General features: G+C 40.1%; 1 protein-coding gene across 1 annotated transcript; it reads left to right on the top strand.

Moving 5' to 3' along the window:
• Positions 1-308: 308 nt before the first annotated feature.
• On the top strand, positions 309-23218 carry cpb1 (carboxypeptidase B1 (tissue)). Its single transcript, XM_036945647.1, has 11 exons — positions 309-404; positions 2293-2368; positions 2695-2819; positions 9502-9604; positions 10068-10169; positions 12358-12462; positions 13814-13924; positions 14415-14505; positions 17667-17869; positions 22575-22659; positions 22931-23218. Exons 1-11 carry the CDS (start codon positions 337-339, stop codon positions 23116-23118), a joined length of 1257 nt encoding a protein of 418 aa, XP_036801542.1. The 5' UTR covers positions 309-336; the 3' UTR covers positions 23119-23218.
• The last annotated feature ends 136 nt before the right edge of the window (positions 23219-23354 follow it).

Genomic DNA, 23354 nt, shown 5'->3' with positions numbered 1-23354 from the left:
ATATGACTGCGTTCCAAGTCATGTGTCAGAACAGACCAATGACCTTGGCTGTCCATGCGCCGCACCATTCTAGAACACTCGTTACAAGGATTCCATCACAGCTTGTTAATCATTGAAGAGGTTCTCATTGAGAAGCTACTGTATCCCTGGACGAACACCTGCTGCTAACAGGTGGTCAGATAGGCTTCTAGACAGAGAGATAACACTCGGATGAGGATGGAGATTGGTGGAGAAAGTGGGGGGAGGGTCGAGGCACAGAGGCTTGTGATTGGTGGAGAGGGAGAGGGTCAGGAGTTATAAAGGATGGGGATTGGTGAAGACAGCTTCACTGGCAACATGATGAAGATTCTTCTGCTTCTAGGATTTGTGGCAGTGGCCCTGGCTGAGGTGACGCGTTTCGACGGGTAAAATATCAAACTTTTATTTTGAAATATTTTCAAATCACAAGTTCTCAGAATACGACATAGAAAATGATACTTAGAAAATTATGAAGATAGACTCTGTACATTGCAATCTATGTTACCATGTGGCTTATTGGTGATGAATGGAGACCTCGTGAATGACCATGTGGACAACTGTATTCTGATATGTTTATTAATGGTCTATAAAATGTGTTCTATCACCCAGTTAGCGCATAACGTTCTGAGAACCATGTGTTTCTTAGAGCTTGGTGAGAGCGTGGTTGTCCTATGGTTAACTTGCATACAACCTTACCACAACGTTCTGAGAATGGTGCAGGATAGTTTTGGAACATTCTCAGCACATTTATAGAAAAAAAAAAACATACTTTTTGGACGGTATTTTATTTCTTTAACAAAATATTTCCTAACAGTTAAAAAATTGCTAAAATTAACTTTAAATGGATAGTCCATTAGACTATCTACACACTTTCAGTAACATTTCAACTAACTATCTACTAACCCTAGCTTTAAACCTAACCTTAACCCTTATCCTAACCCTAAATTTAACCCTTACCTTAACTCGTATCCTAACCCTTACCTTAACTCGTATCCTAACCCTTACCTTAACCCTTACCTTAACCCTTATCCTAATCCTAACCCTAAACTTAAACCTAACATTAACCCTTATCATAACCCTAAACTTAAACCTAACCTTAACCTTTATCCTAACCCTAATTGTAACCTAAGCAGTAGCTTATCAACAGATAGTTTGTTATTAGTATGACCATCTCCAGAGCATGTACACGTGAAAAAAACAGACTATCCAAATATAAGTGTGACCTTTAATTTGAATTTTGGCAACGTTCTCCAACTGGTTTGACATTGGGAATGTTCTCAAATAGTTCAGGGAATGTTTTTCTGGTAAGAATTTCCGTACTTCAGCATAATGTTTCCTACAGGTAGTTCTATTCAATATTATGTTCTCAAATAGTTCTGAGCTCTTATTTATTTCGAAATGGGGTCTGTTTGACTAGACAAAAATGAACAGCTTTGTATGTATAAAAAAACATGCCATACTGGCTCCTTCCTGGTGGTGCACTGGACTCATTCCACGGATAGAGAACAGAAAAAGTATAGATTCAAATCTCTGATGCCGTGTCACAATAAAAAAATTATCTTATTACAAGATTAATTAATTTACATCTTTCTTATCTGTGCTTGTAGTTTAAAAAAGAGTTTACCCAAAATAAAATAGCGGTGTTATTCATGGTAGGTTTTATTCAAAAACCTCCAAATATCCTATAATTATATTTTCAGAGCATTAATAAAACCCCCCATGGAAAACTTTGAAGGAACCAGAGCAAAATGTTCTCAGAACCTTCTTGGAAACTAAAAATAAATGTTCCCAGAACCTTCTTGGAACCAGAGACAATGTTCTCAGAACCTTCTTGGAACCAGAGACAATGTTCTCAGAACCTTCTTGGAACCAGAGACAATGTTCTCAGAACCTTCTTGGAACCAGAGGCAATGTTCTCAGAACCTTCTTGGAACCAGAGACAATGTTCTCAGAACCTTCTTGGAACCAGAGACAATGTTCTCAGAACCTTCTTGGAACCAGAGACAATGTTCTCAGAACCTTCTTGGAAACTAAAAATAAATGTTCACTTTTACTGGTCAGAAAACATGGCTTCATTACCTCAACCAATGTGAAACAAAAACTCAAATTCCCACAACTTCCAAGAAACAAATGTGCTTGCTGGGTTTCTCTTGTCGTTCCTGTCCCGGGGGAAAGTCTTCTATAATAGGAGTTCTATAATAATAATATATCTCTTGTCTTGGTTGTCAAGGTGTTCTATAATAACTGTGTAAATCTCTTGTCTTGGTTGTCCAGGGAGAAAGTGTTCCGTCTGAAGCCTGTCCTTGATGATCATGTTCTCCTCATCAAGGAGCTGGCCAACAGCATGGAGGTACATAAGAAACCCTTTCACTATTCTTAGCCGAGCCAAGCCAAGCTGTACTGGACTGGCCTGGTTACTGGTTATGATGCTGTAAAAGAAAAGAAAACATTTAATTTCAAATCATTTTGGTTCCCAGAGACTTATTTCAGGCCCCCACACGAGAACCAGAACACTTAGCCTCTCTATGCTGTAAAGGACTTGTTTGAGGATGTACAGTATGTGTTGAAATGTATGTCTCCCTCCCTCCGCCCGTCTGTCTGTCTGTCTGTCTGTCTGTCTGTCTGTCTGTCTGTCTGTCTGTCTGTCTGTCTGTCTGTCTGTGTCTCCCTCTGCAGGTGGACTTCTGGAGTCCTGAGAGTGCTGACCTGGTGACCATCGATATTGACGTGGATCTCCATGTTCCTGCTGCCCACACTGACATGGTCTACACCATTCTGCAGCAGAGTGGCATGGAGACTGGGTAATACGATATGTATCAATACTGGATGTCCGGGAAAATGTAGTAGTATCTTTATGTAGTAGTATACTGTAGTATATATATGTATAGATACTACTACATACCACTACATATAGATACTACTACATAAATATACTACTACATATAGATACTACTACATACTACTACATATAGATACTACTACATATAGATACTACTACATACTACTACATATAGATACTACTACATATAGATACTACTACATATAGATACTACTACATACCACTACATATAGATACTACTACATACTACTACATATAGATACTACTACATATAGATACTACTACATACTACTACATATAGATACTACTACATACCACTACATATAGATACTACTACATAAAGATACTACTACATATAGATACTACTACATACTACTACATATAGATACTACTACATATAGATACTACTACATACTACTACATATAGATACTACTGTTATATGTATATAGATACTACTACATACTACTACATATAGATACTACTACATATAGATACTACTACATACTACTACATATAGATACTACTACATACTACTACATATAGATACTACTACATATAGATACTACTACATACCACTACATATAGATACTACTACATAACGATACTACTACATATAGATACTACTACATACTACTACATATAGATACTACTACATATAGATACTACTACATACTACTACATATAGATACTACTACATACTACTACATACAGATACTACTACATACTACTACATATAGTAGTGATACACTACTACACACAACTACACAGTGGTGGGAAAAGTATCCAATTGTCATACTTGAGTAAAAGTAAAGATACCTTAATAGAAAATGACTCAATGAAAAGTAAAAGTCACCTAGTAAAATACTACTTGAGTAAAAGTCACCCAGTAAAATACTACTTGAGTAAAAGTCACCTAGTAAAATACTACTTGAGTAAAAGTCACCCAGTAAAATACTACTTGAGTAAAAGTCACCTAGTAAAATACTACTTGAGTAAAAGTCTAAAAGTCTTTGGTTTAAAATATACTTAAGTATAAAAAGTAAATGTAAAGATAAAAGTTCAAATAATTTCATATTTCTTATATTAAGGCAATCAGCACAATTTTCTTGTTTTTTTAATTCACGGATAGCCTGGGGTACACTCCAACACTCGTCATTTACAAACAAAGCATGTGTGTTACATGAGTCCTCCAGAACACAGGCAGTAGAGATGACCAGGAATGTTCTCTTGATAAGTGTGTGAATTAGACAATTTTTCTGTCCTGCTAATCATTCAAAATGTAACAAGTACTTCTGGGTGTCTGGGAAAATGTTTGGAGTAAAAAGTACCTAGTTTTCTTTAGGAATGTAGTGAAGTAAAATCAAAAGTTGTCAAAAATATGAATAGGAAATACCCACAAAAAGGACTTAGTTTTCCTTTAAAGTAGTTTTACTTCGGTACATTAAACCACTGCTTCTACATATAGATACTATTACATATAGATACTACTACATATAGATACTACTACATACCTCTACACCTGCATTGCTTGCTGCCCTAAGAAGGGCTATATAAATACATTTGATTTGATTTAACATATACACTACCACTCAAAAGTTTGTAGTCGCCTCTTCACTGTTGACTTTGAGACTGGTGTTTTGCGGGTGCTATTTCTGTTTCTAGTCTGTTTCTCAAACTAGACACTCTAATGTACTTGTCCTCTTGCTCAGTTGTGCACCGGGGCCTCCCGCTCCTCTCTCTATTCTGGTTAGAGACAGTTTGCGTTGTTCTGTGAAGGGAGTAGTACACAGTGTTCTTCGGTTTCTTGGCAATTTCTCGCATTGAATAACCTTAATTTCTCAGAACAAGAATAGACTGACGAGATTCAGAAGAAAGTGCTTTGTTGCTGGCCATTTTCAGCCAGTAATCGAACCCACAAATGCTGATATTCCAGATACTCAACTAGTCTAAAGAAGGCCAGTTTTAATGCTTCTTTAATCAGGACAACAGTTTTCAGCTGTGCTAACATAATTGCAAAAGGGTTTTCTAATAATCAATTAGCCTTTAAAAATGATAAACTTGGATTAGCTAACACAACGTGCCATTGGAACACAGCAGTGATGGTTGCTGATAATGGGCCTCTGTACGTCTATGTAGATATTACATAGAATAAGGATCGGTGTCCAGCTAGCGGGACAACTTCCTGTGAAACTGGAGGGCGCGTAATTATAATACACTCTAATAGTTATTATAGATTTTTAAACATTTAGGTACATATTAGTGTCTTATATCGGCTGAAAGATTACATCTTTGTTAATCTAACTGCACTGTATGATTTACAATAGCCATTACAGTGAAAACATGCCATTTGATTGTTTGAGGACGGCGCCCCACATCAACATATTTTTCCACCGGCACATGCTTCATACATTCACAAATAACGATTAAATATTCACTTACTTTTTGAAGATCTTCCTCTGATTTGTCATCCAAATGGTCCCAGCTATAATATTTAGTGTCGTTTTGATAGATAAAGTCCTTCTTTATATCCCAGAAAGTCTGATTTTTGGTATTAGCGATTTGAGTAATCGTTCTTTCAACAAGTCAAAATACGTTTCTGTTTACTCCTCAGATACCCTAAAATATAATCAAACTATAATATTTATTTCGGAAAGAAGGATGTTCAATATGAAACTGATTTTAGCAGGTGTGTAACTTCATCATTGCGCGCAAAGACACGGATTTCCAAGAGTGTCATCACACACAAACTGTTATTTCTTATTAGTTTTTGAAGTTACAAGCCTGAAACCTGGAACATAGACTGCTGCCACCCTGTGGAAGCCATATGAATTGCATCCAGGGAGCTATTTCGCAATATGAGCTTTCTCTAAGAGCATGGTCTCTCAACAAAAAAAAAATAATTATTTGGATTTTCTCCTACCATATCTATTGTGTTATATTTTCCTAAATTATTTGAATAGTTCTACAAACTTCAAAGTGGTTTCTTTCCAATGGTACTAATTATATTTATATCCTGGCTTCAGGGCCTGAGCAACAGGCAGTTAACTTTGGCGGAAATAGAGAAAAAAGGGGCCCTAAGAAGTAAAAAATATGCTTTTTCCAGCTACAACAGTCATTTACAACATTAACAATGTCTACACTGTATTTCTGATCAATTTTATGTTATTTTAATGGACAAAAATGTGCTTATCTTTCAAAAACACATAGATACTACTACATTCCCCTAGATATAATACATACTACACACTGACATAGTCTTTACCCTGCTGGATTAAAGTGGGATGGAGACTGTAATATAGATATTACTGTTATAAAGAAATCTACTACTGTTATTACTGTTACATAGATATTACTGGATACTATACTACTGTTATTACTGTTACATAGATATTACTGGATACTATACTACTGTTATTACTGTTATATAGATATTACTGGATACTATACTACTGTTATTACTGTTACATAGATATTACTGGATACTATACTACTGTTATTACTGTTACATAGATATTACTGGATACTATACTACTGTTATTACTGTTACATAGATATTACTGGATACTATACTACTGTTATTACTGTTACATATATATTACTGGATACTATACTACTGTTATTACTGTTACATAGATATTACTGGATACTATACTAATGTTATTACTGTTACATAGATATTACTGGATACTATACTACTGTTATTACTGTTACATAGATATTACTGGATACTATACTACTGTTATTACTGTTATATAGATATTACTGGATACTATACTACTGTTATTACTGTTACATAGATATTACTGGATACTATACTACTGTTATTACTGTTACATAGATATTACTGGATACTATACTACTGTTATTACTGTTACATAGATATTACTGGATACTATACTACTGTTATTACTGTTACATAGATATTACTGGATACTATACTACTGTTATTACTGTTACATAGATATTACTGGATACTATACTACTGTTATTACTGTTACATAGATATTACTGGATACTATACTACTGTTATTACTGTTACATAGATATTACTGGATACTATACTACTGTTATTACTGTTACATAGATATTACTGGATACTATACTACTGTTATTACTGTTACATAGATATTACTGGATACTATAGTACTGTTATTACTGTTATATAGATATTACTGGATACTATACTACTGTTATTACTGTTATATAGATATTACTGGATACTATACTACTGTTATTACTGTTACATAGATATTACTGGATACTATACTACTGTTATTACTGTTACATAGATATTACTGGATACTATACTACTGTTATTACTGTTACATAGATATTACTGGATACTATTCTACTGTTATTACTGTTACATAGATATTACTGGATACTATTCTACTGTTATTACTGTTACATATATATTACTGGATACTATACTACTGTTATTACTGTTACATAGATATTACTGGATACTATACTACTGTTATTACTGTTATATAGATATTACTGGATACTATACTACTGTTATTACTGTTACATAGATATTACTGGATACTATACTACTGTTATTACTGTTATATAGATATTACTGGATACTATACTACTGTTATTACTGTTACATAGATATTACTGGATACTATACTACTGTTATTACTCATACATAGATATTACTGGATACTATAGTACTTCATACTAATATAAATACTCTTTCTGCTCAGTGATGTATCATTGGATTTCGGTAAAACGTTGGGTGAAAAAAATCAGAAAATGGATGAGTTTCTCAATCAGTTTTCCACTTCGATTCAACGTCGTCACATTGAACGTTTTGGTTGAAATGACGTGGAAACAACGCTGACTCAACCTGTTGGGAAGTATGTGGGTTACGGAGTGAAGCGAAAACTAAAGAGTCTATTGACTGAAAGTAATCTGACCTTGGCAAGGTCCATTGAAGGCAGTGTGTCCATGGAACTAGACTGCTAAAGAGACTCAGCCGTTAAGTTCATCAGGAAAGGGGCATCGGGAGTTGCAACTGAACATCAGAGACAGTGACATTAAGACAGAGCTTCCGCTGTGGTAGAAAGAGCCATCAGTCGTGGTGTAAGGACATGGATTGTCCAGTCTGTGGAATTTAAAAAAAGGCCGCATCAAACAAGCCTGCAGAAAGAAAAAGAGAAATTGTAAAAAACTGAAAACAAGAAAGAAACTTTCCAATGAAAAATAATAAAACTGGACACTATATATAATATTATACGTTAATTACTAGTGGTATCTAGTATGTACACAAAAAATTAAGAACACCTGCTTTTTCCATGACAGACTGACCAGGTGAATCCAGGTGAAAACTATGACCCTTTATTGACCTGTTATATCCACTTCAATCAGTGTAGATGAAGGAGAGGAGACTGGTTAAAGAAGGATTTTTTAAGCCTTGAGACAATTGAGACGTGTATTTGTGCCATTCAGAAGATGAATGGGCAAGACAAAATATTTGTAAGTGCCTTTGAACGGGGTTTGGTAGTAGATGCCAGGTGCAGGTGGTTTGTGTCAAGAACTGCAACACAGCTGGGTTTTTCACTCTCAACAGTTTCCGGTATGTATCAAGAACGGTCCACCACCCAAAGGACATCCAGCCAACTTGTCACAACTGTGGGAAGCATTGGAGTCAACATTGGCCAGCATCCCTGTGGAAGTCTTTTGACACCTTGTAGAGTCAACATGGGCCAGCATCCCTGTGGAAGTCTTTAGACAGCTTGTAGAGTCAACATGGGCCAGCATCCCTGTGGAAGTCTTTAGACAGCTTGTAGAGTCAACATGGGCCAGCATCCCTGTGGAAGTCTTTTGACAGCTTGTAGAGTCAACATGGGCCAGAATCCCTGTGGAAGTCTTTCGACACCTTGTAGAGTCAACATGGGCCAGCATCCCTGTGGAAGTCTTTAGACAGCTTGTAGAGTCAACATGGGCCAGCATCCCTGTGGAAGTCGTTAGACAGCTTGTAGAGTCAACATGGGCCAGCATCCCTGTGGAAGTCGTTAGACAGCTTGTAGAGTCAACATGGGCCAGCATCCCTGTGGAAGTCTTCAGACAGCTTGTAGAGTCAACATGAGCCAGCATCCCTGTGGATGTCTTTCGACAGCTTGTAGAGTCAACATGGGCCAGCATCCCTGTGGATGTCTTTAGACAGCTTGTAGAGTCAACATGGGCCAGCATCCCTGTGGAAGTCTTTAGACAGATTGTAGAGTCAACATGGAACGGCATCCCTGTGGAAGTCTTTTGACAGCTTGTAGAGTCAACATGGGCCGGCATCCCTGTGGAAGTCTTTTGACAGCTTGTAGAGTCAACATGGGCCGGCATCCCTGTGGAAGTCTTTAGACAGCTTGTAGAGTCAACATGGGCCGGCATCCCTGTGGAAGTCTTTCGACAGCTTGTAGAGTCAACATGGGCCGGCATCCCCGTGGAAGTCTTTCGACAGCTTGTAGAGTCAACATGGGCCGGCATCCCTGTGGAAGTCTTTAGACACCTTGTAGAGTCCATGCCCCGACAAATTTAGGCTGTTCTGAGGGCAAAAGGGGTGCAACTCCATATTAGAAGGGTGTTCCTGATGTTTGTTATACTCAGCGTACGTTGATGGGGGAATTGTCTCTGTTCTCAGGGTCCTGATTGAGGACCTGCAGGCTCAGATGGAAGAGCAGCTGGACAACAGAACCCCAGACCCCAGAGTACACAGCTACACCAAATACAACAGTTGGGACAAAGTAAGATTCTCTCTCTATCCTTCTATCTCTCTCTCTACCCCTGTCTCTCACTCTCTCGCTCTCTCTCTGTCAATATATCCTTGTACAACAGTTGGGACAAAGTAAGATTCTCTCTCTATCCTTCTATCTCTCTCTCTACCCCTGTCTCTCATTCTCTCGCTCTCTCTCTGTCAATATATCCTAGTACAACAGTTGGAACAAAGTAAGATTCTCTCTCTATCCTTCTATCTCTCTCTCTACCCCTGTCTCTCGCTCTCTCGATCTCTCTCTGTCAATATATCCTAGTACAACAGTTGGGACAAAGTAAGATTCTCTCTCTATCCTTCTATCTCTCTCTCTACACCTGTCTCTCACTCTCTCTCTGTCAATATATCCTTGTACAACAGTTGGAACAAAGTAAGATACTATCTTTCTCACTACCACTGTCTCTCTCTTTCATCCCTCGATCTATGTGTGTCTCCAGATCCAGGCATGGATCTCCTCCATTTCCTCCTCTAACCCCGACCTGATCAGCCGTCAGGTGATCGGAAACACCTACGAGGGACGTCCCATGAACGTTCTCAAGGTATTACTCACTTTATTGTCAACATTTATTGATACTGTTGTTGAATAGTCTGGTCAGTGGTCTATGAAATAGTCTGGATAGTGGTCTATGAAATAGTCTGGATAGTGGTCTATGAAATAGTCTGGATAGTGGTCTATGAAATAGTCTGGATATTGGTCTATGAAATAGTCTGGGTAGTGGTCTATGAAATAGTCTGGATAGTGGTCTATGACATAGTCTGGATAGTGGTCTATGAAATAGTCTGGATAGTGGTCTATGAAATAGTCTGGATAGTGGTCTATGAAATAGTCTGGATAGTGGTCTATTACATAGTCTGGATAGTGGTCTATGAAATAGTCTGGATAGTGGTCTATGAAATAGTCTGGTCAGTGGTCTATGAAATAGTCTAGTCAGTAGTCTATGAAATAGTCTGGTCAGTGGTCTATGAAATAGTCTGGTCAGTGGTCTATGAAATAGTCTGTGTAGTTGTCTATGAAATAGTCTGGGTAGTGGTCTATGAAATAGTCTGCTCAGTGGTCTATGAAATAGTCTAGTCAGTAGTCTATGAAATAGTCTAGTCAGTAGTCTATGAAATAGTCTGGTCAGTAGTCTATGAAATAGTCTATTCAGTAGTCTATGAAATAGTCTAGTCAGTAGTCTATGAAATAGTCTAGTCAGTAGTCTATGAAATAGTCTGGTCAGGGGTCTATGAAATAGTATGGTCAGTGGTCTATGAAATAGTCTGTGTAGTGGTCTATGAAATAGTCTGGGGAGTGGTCTATGAAATAGTCTGCTCAGTGGTCTATGAAATAGTCTAGTCGGTAGTCTATGAAATAGTCTAGTCAGTATTCTATGAAATAGTCTAGTCAGTAGTCTATGAAATAGTCTGGTCAGTGGTCTATGAAATAGTCTGGTCAGTGGTCTATGAAATAGTCTGTGTAGTGGTCTATGAAATAGTCTGTGTAGTGGTCTATGAAATAGTCTGGATAGTGGTCTATGAAATAGTCTGGTCAGTGGTCTATGAAATAGTCTGGGTAGTGGTCTATGAAATAGTCTGGATAGTGGTCTATGAATTAGTCTGGTCAGTGGTCTATGAAATATTCTGGATAGTGGTCTCTGAAATAGTCTGTATAGTGGTCTATGAAATAGTCTGGTCAGTGGTCTATGAAATAGTCTGGATAGTGGTCTATGAAATAGTCTGGATAGTGGTCTATGAATTAGTCTGGTCAGTGGTCTATGAAATTGTCTGGATAGTGGTCTATGAAATAGTCTGGATAGTGGTCTATGAAATAGTCTGGATAGTGGTCTATGAAATAGTCTGGGTAGTGGTCTATGAAATAGTCTGGATAGTGGTCTATGAAATAGTCTGGATAGTGGTCTATGAAATAGTCTGGATAGTGGTCTATGAAATAGTCTGGATAGTGGTCTATGAAATAGTCTGGGTAGTGGTCTATGAAATAGTCTGGATAGTGGTCTATGAAATAGTCTAGTCAGTGGTCTATGAAATAGTCTGGATAGTGGTCTATGAAATAGTCTGGATAGTGGTCTATGAAATAGTCTGGATAGTGGTCTATGAAATAGTCTGGATAGTGGTCTATGAAATAGTCTGGATAGTGGTCTATGAAATAGTCTGGATAGTGGTCTATGAAATAGTCTGGATAGTGGTCTATGAAATAGTCTGGATAGTGGTCTATGAAATAGTCTGGATAGTGGTCTATGAAATAGTCTGGGTAGTGGTCTATGAAATAGTCTGGATAGTGGTCTATGAAATAGTCTAGTCAGTGGTCTATGAAATAGTCTGGATAGTGGTCTATGAAATAGTCTGGATAGTGGTCTATGAAATAGTCTGGATAGTGGTCTATGAAATAGTCTGGATAGTGGTCTATGAAATAGTCTGGATAGTGGTCTATGAAATAGTCTGGATAGTGGTCTATGAAATAGTCTAGTCAGTGGTCTATGAAATAGTCTGGATAGTGGTCTATGAAATAGTCTGGATAGTGGTCTATGAAATAGTCTGGATAGTGGTCTATGAAATAGTCTGGATAGTGGTCTATGAAATGTTCTAGCCTACTCTGGTTCACATTTTGGATCATTCAGTAGCAGCTCTTATCCAGTGTAACCTCTATTGAACAACATGTAGCCTACTTCAATCTCAACAACACAAACCTGTTTGAACTAAAGGTTAAATTAGTCAAACGTATCTCTACAGATCGGTAAGAAGTCCAGCTCCACCAAGCCCTCTATCTTCATGGACTGTGGTATTCACGCCAGGGAGTGGATTTCCACCGCTTTCTGCCAGTGGTTCGTCAAGGAGGTGAGGCTCAGAGTGACATAGTATAACTCATTTAATAGGATATCAATGGACGCACAATGACACTTCGGGAATTCTATATCATATCATCTATATGCCCAGCTAGCACAATTGGTTCCTTGGAAGTTGTGGGAATGTATGTTTTCGGTTTCACAACAGGTTGTTGGAAAGAAGCCATATGTTTCCTGAACATTTTTTTAAACGTTCTGTGAACAGAAGTGAAAAATGTTACTTGTTCTGAGACTGTTTATTTTTAGGTTGCAGGGAGGTGGTTATGATTACGTTTTACTCGTTCCTTGACCGTTTTCTAGGGAGTTTTTATTAATGCTCTGCGAACAGACATTATTGGTTATTTGAAAGATTTTGAATAACTTCCTTAACTTTCACTGAATGTTAGCTTAGTTTGTGCTATCTTTAACTCCAAGCTCAAATAGGAAATTAATTTCCTTCGGCATTAATCATGCAAACACATGTCTTTTATTATTGTGACACGGTATCAGTGAGATTTAAACCTATAATCTTCTGTTCTCTATCCGTGGAATGAGTCCAGTGCACCACCAGGAAGGAGCCAGTATGGCATGTTTTTTATATACATACAAAGCTGTTAATTTTAGTCAAACAGACTTTATGTCAAAGGAAACGAGCACTATGAACATCAGGTGAGGCCAATTAGTGGGCGTGGTCAACACACCTGAACACACTTAACAAGATAAAGGCTAAAGAGAGGTTTGTTGACGCTGAGAACGGAATGTATAGGTTTTTAAATAACATTCTTTGAGTGTTCTCTGAACGTTACTAAAGTTCACTTGTGTTTTTTTTAATGGAACGTTTTCTTAATGTTCTCGGAACAATTTGAGAACATGACTTTAAATCGAACCATGAGGAAGCCTGTGGGAAACTATGCTGGAGTACTGAAATTCCCACAGAAGAACATTAACGTCCTCTGAACTATTTGAGAATAAATCCCTATGTCAAACCAGTTTGAGAACGTTCCTATGACATTACCAAAATGAAGTATAACCATGTTTGAACTTTTAGGAAAAGTTATGTTAAGGTAAGGAAATACCAAGAAAATTACATTTTTTTGCCAAGTTCCTTAAACGTGCTGAGAATGTTCCAAAGCTAAGCAACTATCCTGCACCGTTCCCAGAACGTTGTGGGAAGGTTGTATGCAAAATAACCACAGGACAACCGCACTCTCACCATGCTCTAAGAAAACATGATTCTCAGAACGTTATGTGCTAGCTGGGTATATTGTCCTCTTCCTCCATCGAAACAGTTCAGAACTCAAATTCATAACAATCTCACTCTCGTCTTCCTCTCTCCCTCTCCTTCTCTTCCTCCTTCTTCCCAGGCTCTGTCCACTTACGGTAGTGACTCTGAGATGACCGGCCTGCTAAACCAGATGGATGTCTATGTTCTGCCCGTCTTCAACATCGACGGATACGACTTCACCCACAATAGCGTGTGTTTTCCTTTAGCTGTTAGCCATTAACTTCTAGCCTGTTAGCCACTAGACATTAGCCAGATAGCCGTTAGCTGTTAACCAGTTAGCAGTTAGCCGTTCACTGTTAGCCAGTTAGCTGTTAGCCAGTTAGCTGCTAGCCATTAGCTAGTTAGCCGTTAGCTGTTAGCCAGTTAGCAGTTAGCCATTAGCTGTTAGCCAAAAGTACACTAATTACTGTTATACTGCATTACCTGATTATTGACACTGCCTGATTTCTGATGGCAAAAAGTTGGTGTTTAACTACTCATTATACAGTATGTGATCAAATAAAATGAAATAATATTAGTCACATGCGTCAAATACAACAGGTGTAGACCTTACAGTGAAACTCTTACTTACGAGCCCCTAACCGACAGCTCAGTTTTAAAAAATCACGTAATGCAGTATCACAGCAATTAGTGTACTTATGGATGTATGTTGTGGCTCGGTGTGTGTTTTGGACCTGCAGAACAGGATGTGGAGAAAGACTCGCTCCAGGATGTCTAGTTCCAGCTGCATCGGTGCTGATCCCAACAGAAACTGGAACGCTGGATGGTGCAGTGAGTACAGTCATATAAACTGTAACATGGAGGTGCATTTCTATAGAGATACAGTATAGAGGTGTATTTCTACAGTATAGAGTGTATTTCTACAGTATAGAGGTGTATTTCTATAGAGATACAGTATAGAGGTGTATTTCTACAGTATAGAGGTGTATTTCTACAGTATAGAGTGTATTTCTATAGAGATACAGTATAGAGGTGTATTTCTACAGTATAGAGGTGTATTTCTATAGAGATACAGTATAGAGGTGTATTTCTACAGTATAGAGGTGTATTTCTACTATATAGAGTGTATTTCTATAGAGATACAGTATAGAGTGTATTTCTACAGTATAGAGGTGTATTTCTACAGTATAGAGTGTATTTCTATAGAGATACAGTATAGACGTGTATTTCTACCGTATAGAGTTGTATTTCTACCGTATAGAGGTGTATTTCTACAGTATAGAGTGTATTTCTATAGAGATACAGTATAGAGGTGTATTTATACAGTATAGTCGTGTATTTCTACAGTATAGAGTTGTATTTCTACCGTATAGAGGTTTATTTCTACAGTATAGAGTGTATTTCTATAGAGATACAGTATAGAGGTGTATTTCTACAGTATAGATTGTATTTCTACTATATAGAGTGTATTTCTATAGAGATACAGTATAGAGTGTATTTCTACAGTATAGAGGTGTATTTCTACAGTATAGAGTGTATTTCTATAGAGATACAGTATAGACGTGTATTTCTACCGTATAGAGTTGTATTTCTACCGTATAGAGGTGTATTTCTACAGTATAGAGTGTATTTCTATAGAGATACAGTATAGAGGTGTATTTATACAGTATAGTCGTGTATTTCTACAGTATAGAGTTGTATTTCTACAGTATAGAGTTGTATTTCTACCGTATAGAGGTTTATTTCTACAGTATAGAGTGTATTTCTATAGAGATACAGTATAGAGGTGTATTTCTACAGTATAGATTGTATTTCTATAGAGATACAGTATAGAGGTGTATTTCTACAGTATAGATTGTATTTCTATAGAGATACAGTATAGAGGTTTATTTCTACAGTATAGAGTTGTATTTCTACATTATAGAGGTGTATTTCTACAGTATAGAGGTGTATTTCTACAGTATAGAGGTTTATTTCTATAGAGATACAGTATAGAGGTGTATTTATACAGTATAGAGGTGTATTTCTACAGTATAGAGGTGTATTTCTATAGAGATACAGTATAGAGGTGTATTTCTACAGTATAGAGGTGTATTTCTACAGTATAGAGGTGTATTTCTATAGAGATACAGTATAGAGGTGTATTTCTACAGTATAGAGGTGTATTTCTACAGTATAGAGGTGTATTTCTATAGAGATACAGTATAGAGGTGTATTTCTACAGTATAGAGTTGTATTTCTACAGTATAGAGGTGTATTTCTACAGTATAGAGGTGTATTTCTACAGTATAGAGTGTATTTCTATAGAGATACAGTATAGAGGTGTATTTCTACAGTATAGAGGTGTATTTCTACAGTATAGAGATACAGTATAGAGGTGTATTTCTACAGTATAGAGGTGTATTTCTACAGTATAGAGGTGCATTTCTACAGTATAGAGGTGTATTTCTACAGTATAGAGGTGTATTTCTACAGTATAGAGGTGTATTTCTACAGTATAGAGGTGTATTTCTACAGTATAGAGTGTATTTCTATAGAGATACAGTATAGAGGTGTATTTCTACAGTATAGAGGTGTATTTCTACAGTATAGAGATACAGTATAGAGGTGTATTTCTACAGTATAGAGGTGTATTTCTACAGTATAGAGGTGCATTTCTACAGTGTAGAGGTGTATTTCTACAGTATAGAGGTGTATTTCTACAGTATAGAGATACAGTATAGAGCGTATTTCTATAGAGATACAGTATAGAGTGTATTTCTACAGTATAGAGGTGTATTTCTACAGTATAGAGTGTATTTCTATAGAGATACAGTATAGAGTTGTATTTCTACAGTATAGAGGTGTATTTCTACAGTATAGAGGTGTATTTCTACAGTATAGAGGTGTATTTCTACAGTATAGAGGTGTATTTCTACAGTATAGAGGTGTATTTCTACAGTATAGAGGTGTATTTCTACAGTATAGAGGTGTATTTCTACAGTATAGAGGTGTATTTCTACAGTATAGAGGTGTATTTCTACAGTGTAGAGGTGTATTTCTACAGTGTAGAGGTGTATTTCTACAGTGTAGAGGTGTATTTCTACAGTGTAGAGGTGTATTTCTACAGTATAGAGGTGTATTTCTACAGTATAGAGTGTATTTCTATAGAGATACAGTATAGAGGTGTATTTCTACAGTATAGATTGTATTTCTATAGAGATACAGTATAGAGGTGTATTTCTACAGTATAGAGGTGTATTTCTACAGTGTAGAGGTGTATTTCTACAGTGTAGAGGTGTATTTCTACAGTATAGAGTGTATTTCTATAGAGATACAGTATAGAGGTGTATTTCTACAGTATAGAGGTGTATTTCTACAGTATAGAGGTGTATTTCTACAGTATAGAGTGTATTTCTACAGTATAGAGTGTATTTCTATAGAGATACAGTATAGAGGTGTATTTCTACAGTATAGAGGTGTATTTCTACAGTATAGAGTGTATTTCTACAGTATAGAGGTGTATTTCTACAGTATAGAGATACAGTATAGAGCGTATTTCTATATAGATACAGTATAGATTCCCGAAGCACTAATGGACGTTGTATTTAAATCTATGTTCAACTCTGTAGGAGAGAGATACATCTTTAGAGGCATAGCATTCATCCAATATAAGCTTTAACCTCTGTCCACTCTCCTTTCTCCTTAAACCTTCTCCTCTCTCCTTAACCCCTCTCCTCTCTCCTTTCTCCTTAACTTCTGTCCCCTCTCCTCTCTCCTTAACCCCTCTCCTCCCTCCTCTCACCCTCTCCTCTCTCCTTTCACCCTCTCCTCTCTCCTTTCACCCTATCCTTTCTCCTTTCACCCTCTCCTCTCTCCTTTCACCCTCTCCTTTCTCCTTTCACCCTCTCCTCCCTCCTCTCACCCTCTCCTCTCTCCTTTTACCCTAACCTCTGTCCCCTCTCCTCTCTTCTCTCACCCTAACCCATCCCTGTCTCCTTTCACCCTCTCAGCCACTGGGGCCTCCTCCAACCCATGCAGCGACACATTCTGTGGCTCCTCACCCGAATCTGAGATCGAGGTGAAGAACGTTGCTGACTTCATCCGTAGGAACAAGTCGTCCATCAAGGCCTACCTCACCATCCACTCCTACTCTCAGCTGCTGCTCTTCCCCTACTCCTACACCTTTGAGCTGGCGGAGCATCACAGCGAGCTGGTCAGTACCTACCCCCTAACCCTGACCCTAACCCATAACCCCTAACCCTGACCCTAACCCATAACCCATAACCCATAACCCTTAACCCGTAACCCCTGACCCTACCTGCTAACCCTGACCATAACCCATAACCCATAACCCATAACCACTAACACTGACCCTACCTGCTAACCCTAACCATAACCCATAACCCCTAACCCATAACCCCTAACCCTGACCATAACCCCTAACCCATAACCACTAACACTGACCCTACCCGCTAACCCTGACCATAACCCATAACCCCTAACCCATAACCACTAACACTGACCCTACCCGCTAACCCTGACCATAACCCATAACCCCTAACCCTGACCCTAACCCATAACCCATAACCCATAACCCTTAACCCGTAACCCCTGACCCTACCCCCTAACCCTGACCCTAACCCATAACCCCTAACCCTGACCCTAAGCCATAACTCCTGACCCTAACCCATAACCACTAACACTGACCCTACCCGCTAACCCTAACCATAACCCCTAACCCATAACCCATAACCACTAACACTGACCCTACCCCTAACCCATAACGCTGACCCTGACCCTGACCCTACCCGCTAACCCTGACCATAACCCCTAACCCATAACCCCTGACCCTAACCCATAACCCCTGACCCTAACCCATAACCCCTAACCCATAACCCCTAACCCTTACACCGTTGAGCACCTTTGAGTACATACCCTAACCCTGACCCTAACCCATAATCCCTGACCCAACCCATATTCCCTGACACAACACATAACCCCAGACCCAACCCATAACCCCTGACCCAACCCATAACCCCTGACCACAATACCCCTCCTATAACCACCCCATCCAGACAGACATCTAATACCCTCCTATAACCACCCCATCTAGATATCTAATACCCTCCTATAACCACCCCATCTAGATATCTAATACCCTCCTATAACCACCGCATCCAGACAGATATCTAATACCCTCCTATAACCACCCCATCCAGACAGATATCTAATACCCTCCTATAACCACCCCATCTAGATATCTAATATCCTCCTATAACCACCCCATGCAGACATCTAATACCCCTCCTATAACCACCCCATCCAGACATATATCTAATACCCTCCTATAACCACCCCATCCAGACAGATATCTAATACCCTCCTATAACCACCCCATCCAGACAGATATCTAATACCCTCCTATAACCACCCCACCCAGACAGATATATAATACCCCTCCTATAACCACCCCATCCAGAGATCTAATACCCCTCCTATAACCACCCCATCCAGACAGATATCTAATACCCTCCTATAACCACCCCATCCAGACATCTAATACCCCTCCTATAACCACCCCATCCAGAGATCTAATACCCTCCTATAACCACCCCATCCAGACAGATATCTAATACCCTCCTATAACCACCCCATCCAGAGATCTAATACCCTCCTATAACCACCCCATCCAGACATCTAATACCCCTCCAATAACCACCCCATCCAGACATCTAATACCCTCCTATAACCACCCCATCCAGACAGATATCTAATACCCTCCTATAACCACCCCATCCAGAGATCTAATACCCTCCTATAACCACCCCATCCAGATATCTAATACCCTCATATAACCACCCCATCCAGACATCTAATACCCTCCTATAACCACCCCATCCAGACAGATATCTAATACCCTCCTATAACCACCCCATCCAGACAGATATCTAATACCCTCCTATAACCACCCCATCCAGACAGATATCTATTACCCCTCCTATAACCACCCCATCCAGACAGATATCTAATACCCTCCTATAACCACCCCATCCAGACAGATATCTAATACCCTCCTATAACCACCCCATCCAGACATCTAATACCCCTCCAATAACCACCCCATCCAGACATCTAATACCCTCCTATAACCACCCCATCCAGACAGATATCTAATACCCTCCTATAACCACCCCATCCAGACAGATATCTAATACCCTCCTATAACCACCCCATCCAGACAGATATCTAATACCCTCCTATAACCACCCCATCCAGACATCTAATACCCCTCCAATAACCACCCCATCCAGACATCTAATACCCTCCTATAACCACACATCTAGATATCGAATACCCTCCTATAACCACCCCATCCAGACATATCTAATACCCCTCCTATAACCACCCCATCCAGACATCTAATACCCTCCTATAACCACACATCTAGATATCGAATACCCTCCTATAACCACCCCATCCAGACATCTAATACCCTCCTATAACCACCCCATCCAGACATCTAATACCCTCCTATAACCACCCCATCCAGACAGATATCTAATACCCTCCTATAACCACCCCACCCAGACAGATATCTAATACCCTCCTATAACCACCCCATCCAGACAGATATCTAATACCCCTCCTATAACCACCCCATCCAGACAGATATCTAATACCGTCCTATAACCACCCCATCCAGACAGATATCTAATACCCTCCTATAACCACCCCATCCAGACAGATATCTAATACCCTCCTATAACCACCCCATCCAGACAGATATATAATACCCCTCCTATAACCACCCCATCCAGACATCTAATACCCCTCCTATAACCACCCCATCCAGACATCTAATACCCCTCCTATAACCACCCCATCCAGACATCTAATACCCTCCTATAACCACCCCATCCAGACATCTAATACCCTCCTATAACCACCCCATCCAGACAGACATCTAATACCCTCCTATAACCACCCCATCCAGACAGATATCTAATACCCTCCTATAACCACCCCATCCAGACAGATATATAATACCCCTCCTATAACCACCCCATCCAGACAGATATCTAATACCCTCCTATAACCACCCCATCCAGACATCTAATACCCTCCTATAACCACCCCATCCAGACAGACATCTAATACCCTCCTATAACCACCCCATCCAGACAGATATCTAATACCCTCCTATAACCACCCCATCCAGACAGATATATAATACCCCTCCTATAACCACCCCATCCAGACATCTAATACCCCTCCTATAACCACCCCATCCAGACATCTAATACCCTCCTATAACCACCCCATCCAGACAGATATATAATACCCCTCCTATAACCACCCCATCCAGACAGATATCTAATACCCTCCTATAACCACCCCATCCAGACATCTAATACCCTCCTATAACCACCCCATCCAGACAGACATCTAATACCCTCCTATAACCACCCCATCCAGACAGACATCTAATACCCTCCTATAACCACCCCATCCAGACAGATATCTAATACCCCTCCTATAACCACCCCATCCAGACAGATATCTAATACCCCTCCTATAACCACCCCATCCAGACAGATAATATTAATGCTCGTCTCCCTTCACCACTATAATATCAGGACATTTTTAGTATCTTTTCTCAGTCCGTCCTTCAGATCTATCATCGCTGCTCATCTTAACAAAGGTTGTCTCCAGGCCCTCTTCTGTTGTGTTGCTCTCACAGTGGTTTATAGAGATCTTTGTCACAGTCCTTCCCCAACTCTCACACTCCTGCTGTTAATACCTGGCGTATTTCTCTGACTCAGCGTCACACCCTCCTCTCCTCTCACCCTCCTCTCACCCTCCTCTCCTCTCACCTCCTCTCCTCTCACCCTTCTCTCCTCTCAACCTTCTCTCCTCTCACCCTGCTCTCCTCTCAACCTCCTCTCCTCTCACCCTCCTCTCCTCTCACCCTCCTCTCCTCTCACCCTTCTCTCCTCTCACTCTCCTCTCACCCTCCATAATTCTCACCCTCCTCTCCTCTCACCCTCCTCTCCTCTCACCCTCCTCTCACCCTCCTCTCACCCTCCTCTCCTCTCACCCTCCTCTCACCATCCTCTCCTCTCACCCTCCTCTCCTCTCACCCTCCTCTCCTCTCACTCTCCTCTCACCATCCTCTCCTCTCACCCTCCTCTCCTCTCACCCTCCTCTCCTCTCACGCTCCTCTCCTCTCACGCTCTACTCCTCTCACACTCCTCTCACCCTCCTCTCCTCTCACCCTCCTCTCCTCTCACCCTCCTCTCTTCTCACGCTCCTCTCCTCTCACCCTCATCTCCTCTCACCCTCCTCTCCTCTCACCCTCCTCTCCTCTCCTCTCACTCTCCTCTCCGCTCACCCTCCTCTCCTCTCACCCTCCTCTCCTCTCACCCTCCTCTCACCCTCTTCTCCTCTCCTCTAACCCTCATCTCCTCTCCTCTCCTCTCCTCTCCTCTCCTCTCCTCTCCTCTACTCTCCTCTCCTCTCACTCTCCTCTCACTCTCCTCTCCTCTCCCCTCACCCTCCTCTCCCCACAGCCTCCTCTCCTCTCACCCTCCTCTCCTCTCTAACCCAGCCACTCATAGTACTTAGGTTCTTCCAGTTCTTCCATTGTCTAAAGATGGAACACGTTTGACCCCTGTATTGTACTGTTGTGGGTTACATCAAATACCTTGCCAATTTATAATGTTTTAAATCAAAGGCAGTGATCCCTGTCCATCAATGTCTTCGTTCCTATTGTCCGTCCATTTCATTTGTCTGTCCATCCAACCTTTAATCTCTCTCTCTCTCTCTCTCTCTCTCTCGCTCTCTCTCTCTCTCTCTCTCTCTCTCTCTCTCTCTCTCTCTCTCTCTCTCTCTCTCTCTGTCTCTCTCTCCTGCTGTAGATGACTGTTGCTGAGGGAGCTTCCAAGGCTCTCCGTAGTCTGCATGGAACCCAGTACACCAGCGGCCCAGGAGCTGCTACCATTTGTGAGTATACAGATCATGGCTACACCAGGCCTGTGGCCTTATGCTTGATATAGCCTGTTATTGAGAGCTGTGGTAGCTACAGTATAGCTCTACATTTGACTATCCAGGATATGAACCCACAGTGACTGAGTGATTAGGCCTCCCGTCATACTCTGATTTGATGTATATTTAGCTGTGTAGTGTGTAGTGTGTAGTGTGCTGTCCTAGCTATAGCGCAATCCTCCAGGATATCACCCATAATATGTTTCACCTGATATCTCCTCCTCTCCAGACCCTGCTGCCGGTGGCTCTGACGACTGGGCCTACGACCTGGGGGTGAAGTACTCCTACACTTTTGAGCTACGTGACACCGGGCGTTACGGCTTCCTGTTGCCCGAATCTCAGATCAAGCCCACCTGTGAGGAGACCATGCTGGCCGTCAAGTACATCACCAGCCACGTGCAGAAGAACCTGTACTAGAGGGAACCAAGCAGAACCCCTCCACTGCCCAGCAGGGCCACCAGTTATGTTTTCTCCTTGACAACAAACAATAAAACCAGCAATATGTTTAATCTCACAACTCCTCTCTGATTATAATGCTTTCTTTTGTCAATTAGTTGATGAGTTATGGTCCAGACAGAGTGAACTACTGGACTGAGTATAGAAGCAGCTAGTAGCTTCTGCTCTACTTAATCTATATCTATTCTAAAAATGAC

The sequence above is a fragment of the Oncorhynchus mykiss genome, chromosome 15 (assembly GCF_013265735.2).
Source record: "Oncorhynchus mykiss isolate Arlee chromosome 15, USDA_OmykA_1.1, whole genome shotgun sequence".
Taxonomy (NCBI): domain Eukaryota; kingdom Metazoa; phylum Chordata; class Actinopteri; order Salmoniformes; family Salmonidae; genus Oncorhynchus; species Oncorhynchus mykiss.
This window is presented reverse-complemented; position numbering and strand designations above follow the sequence as displayed.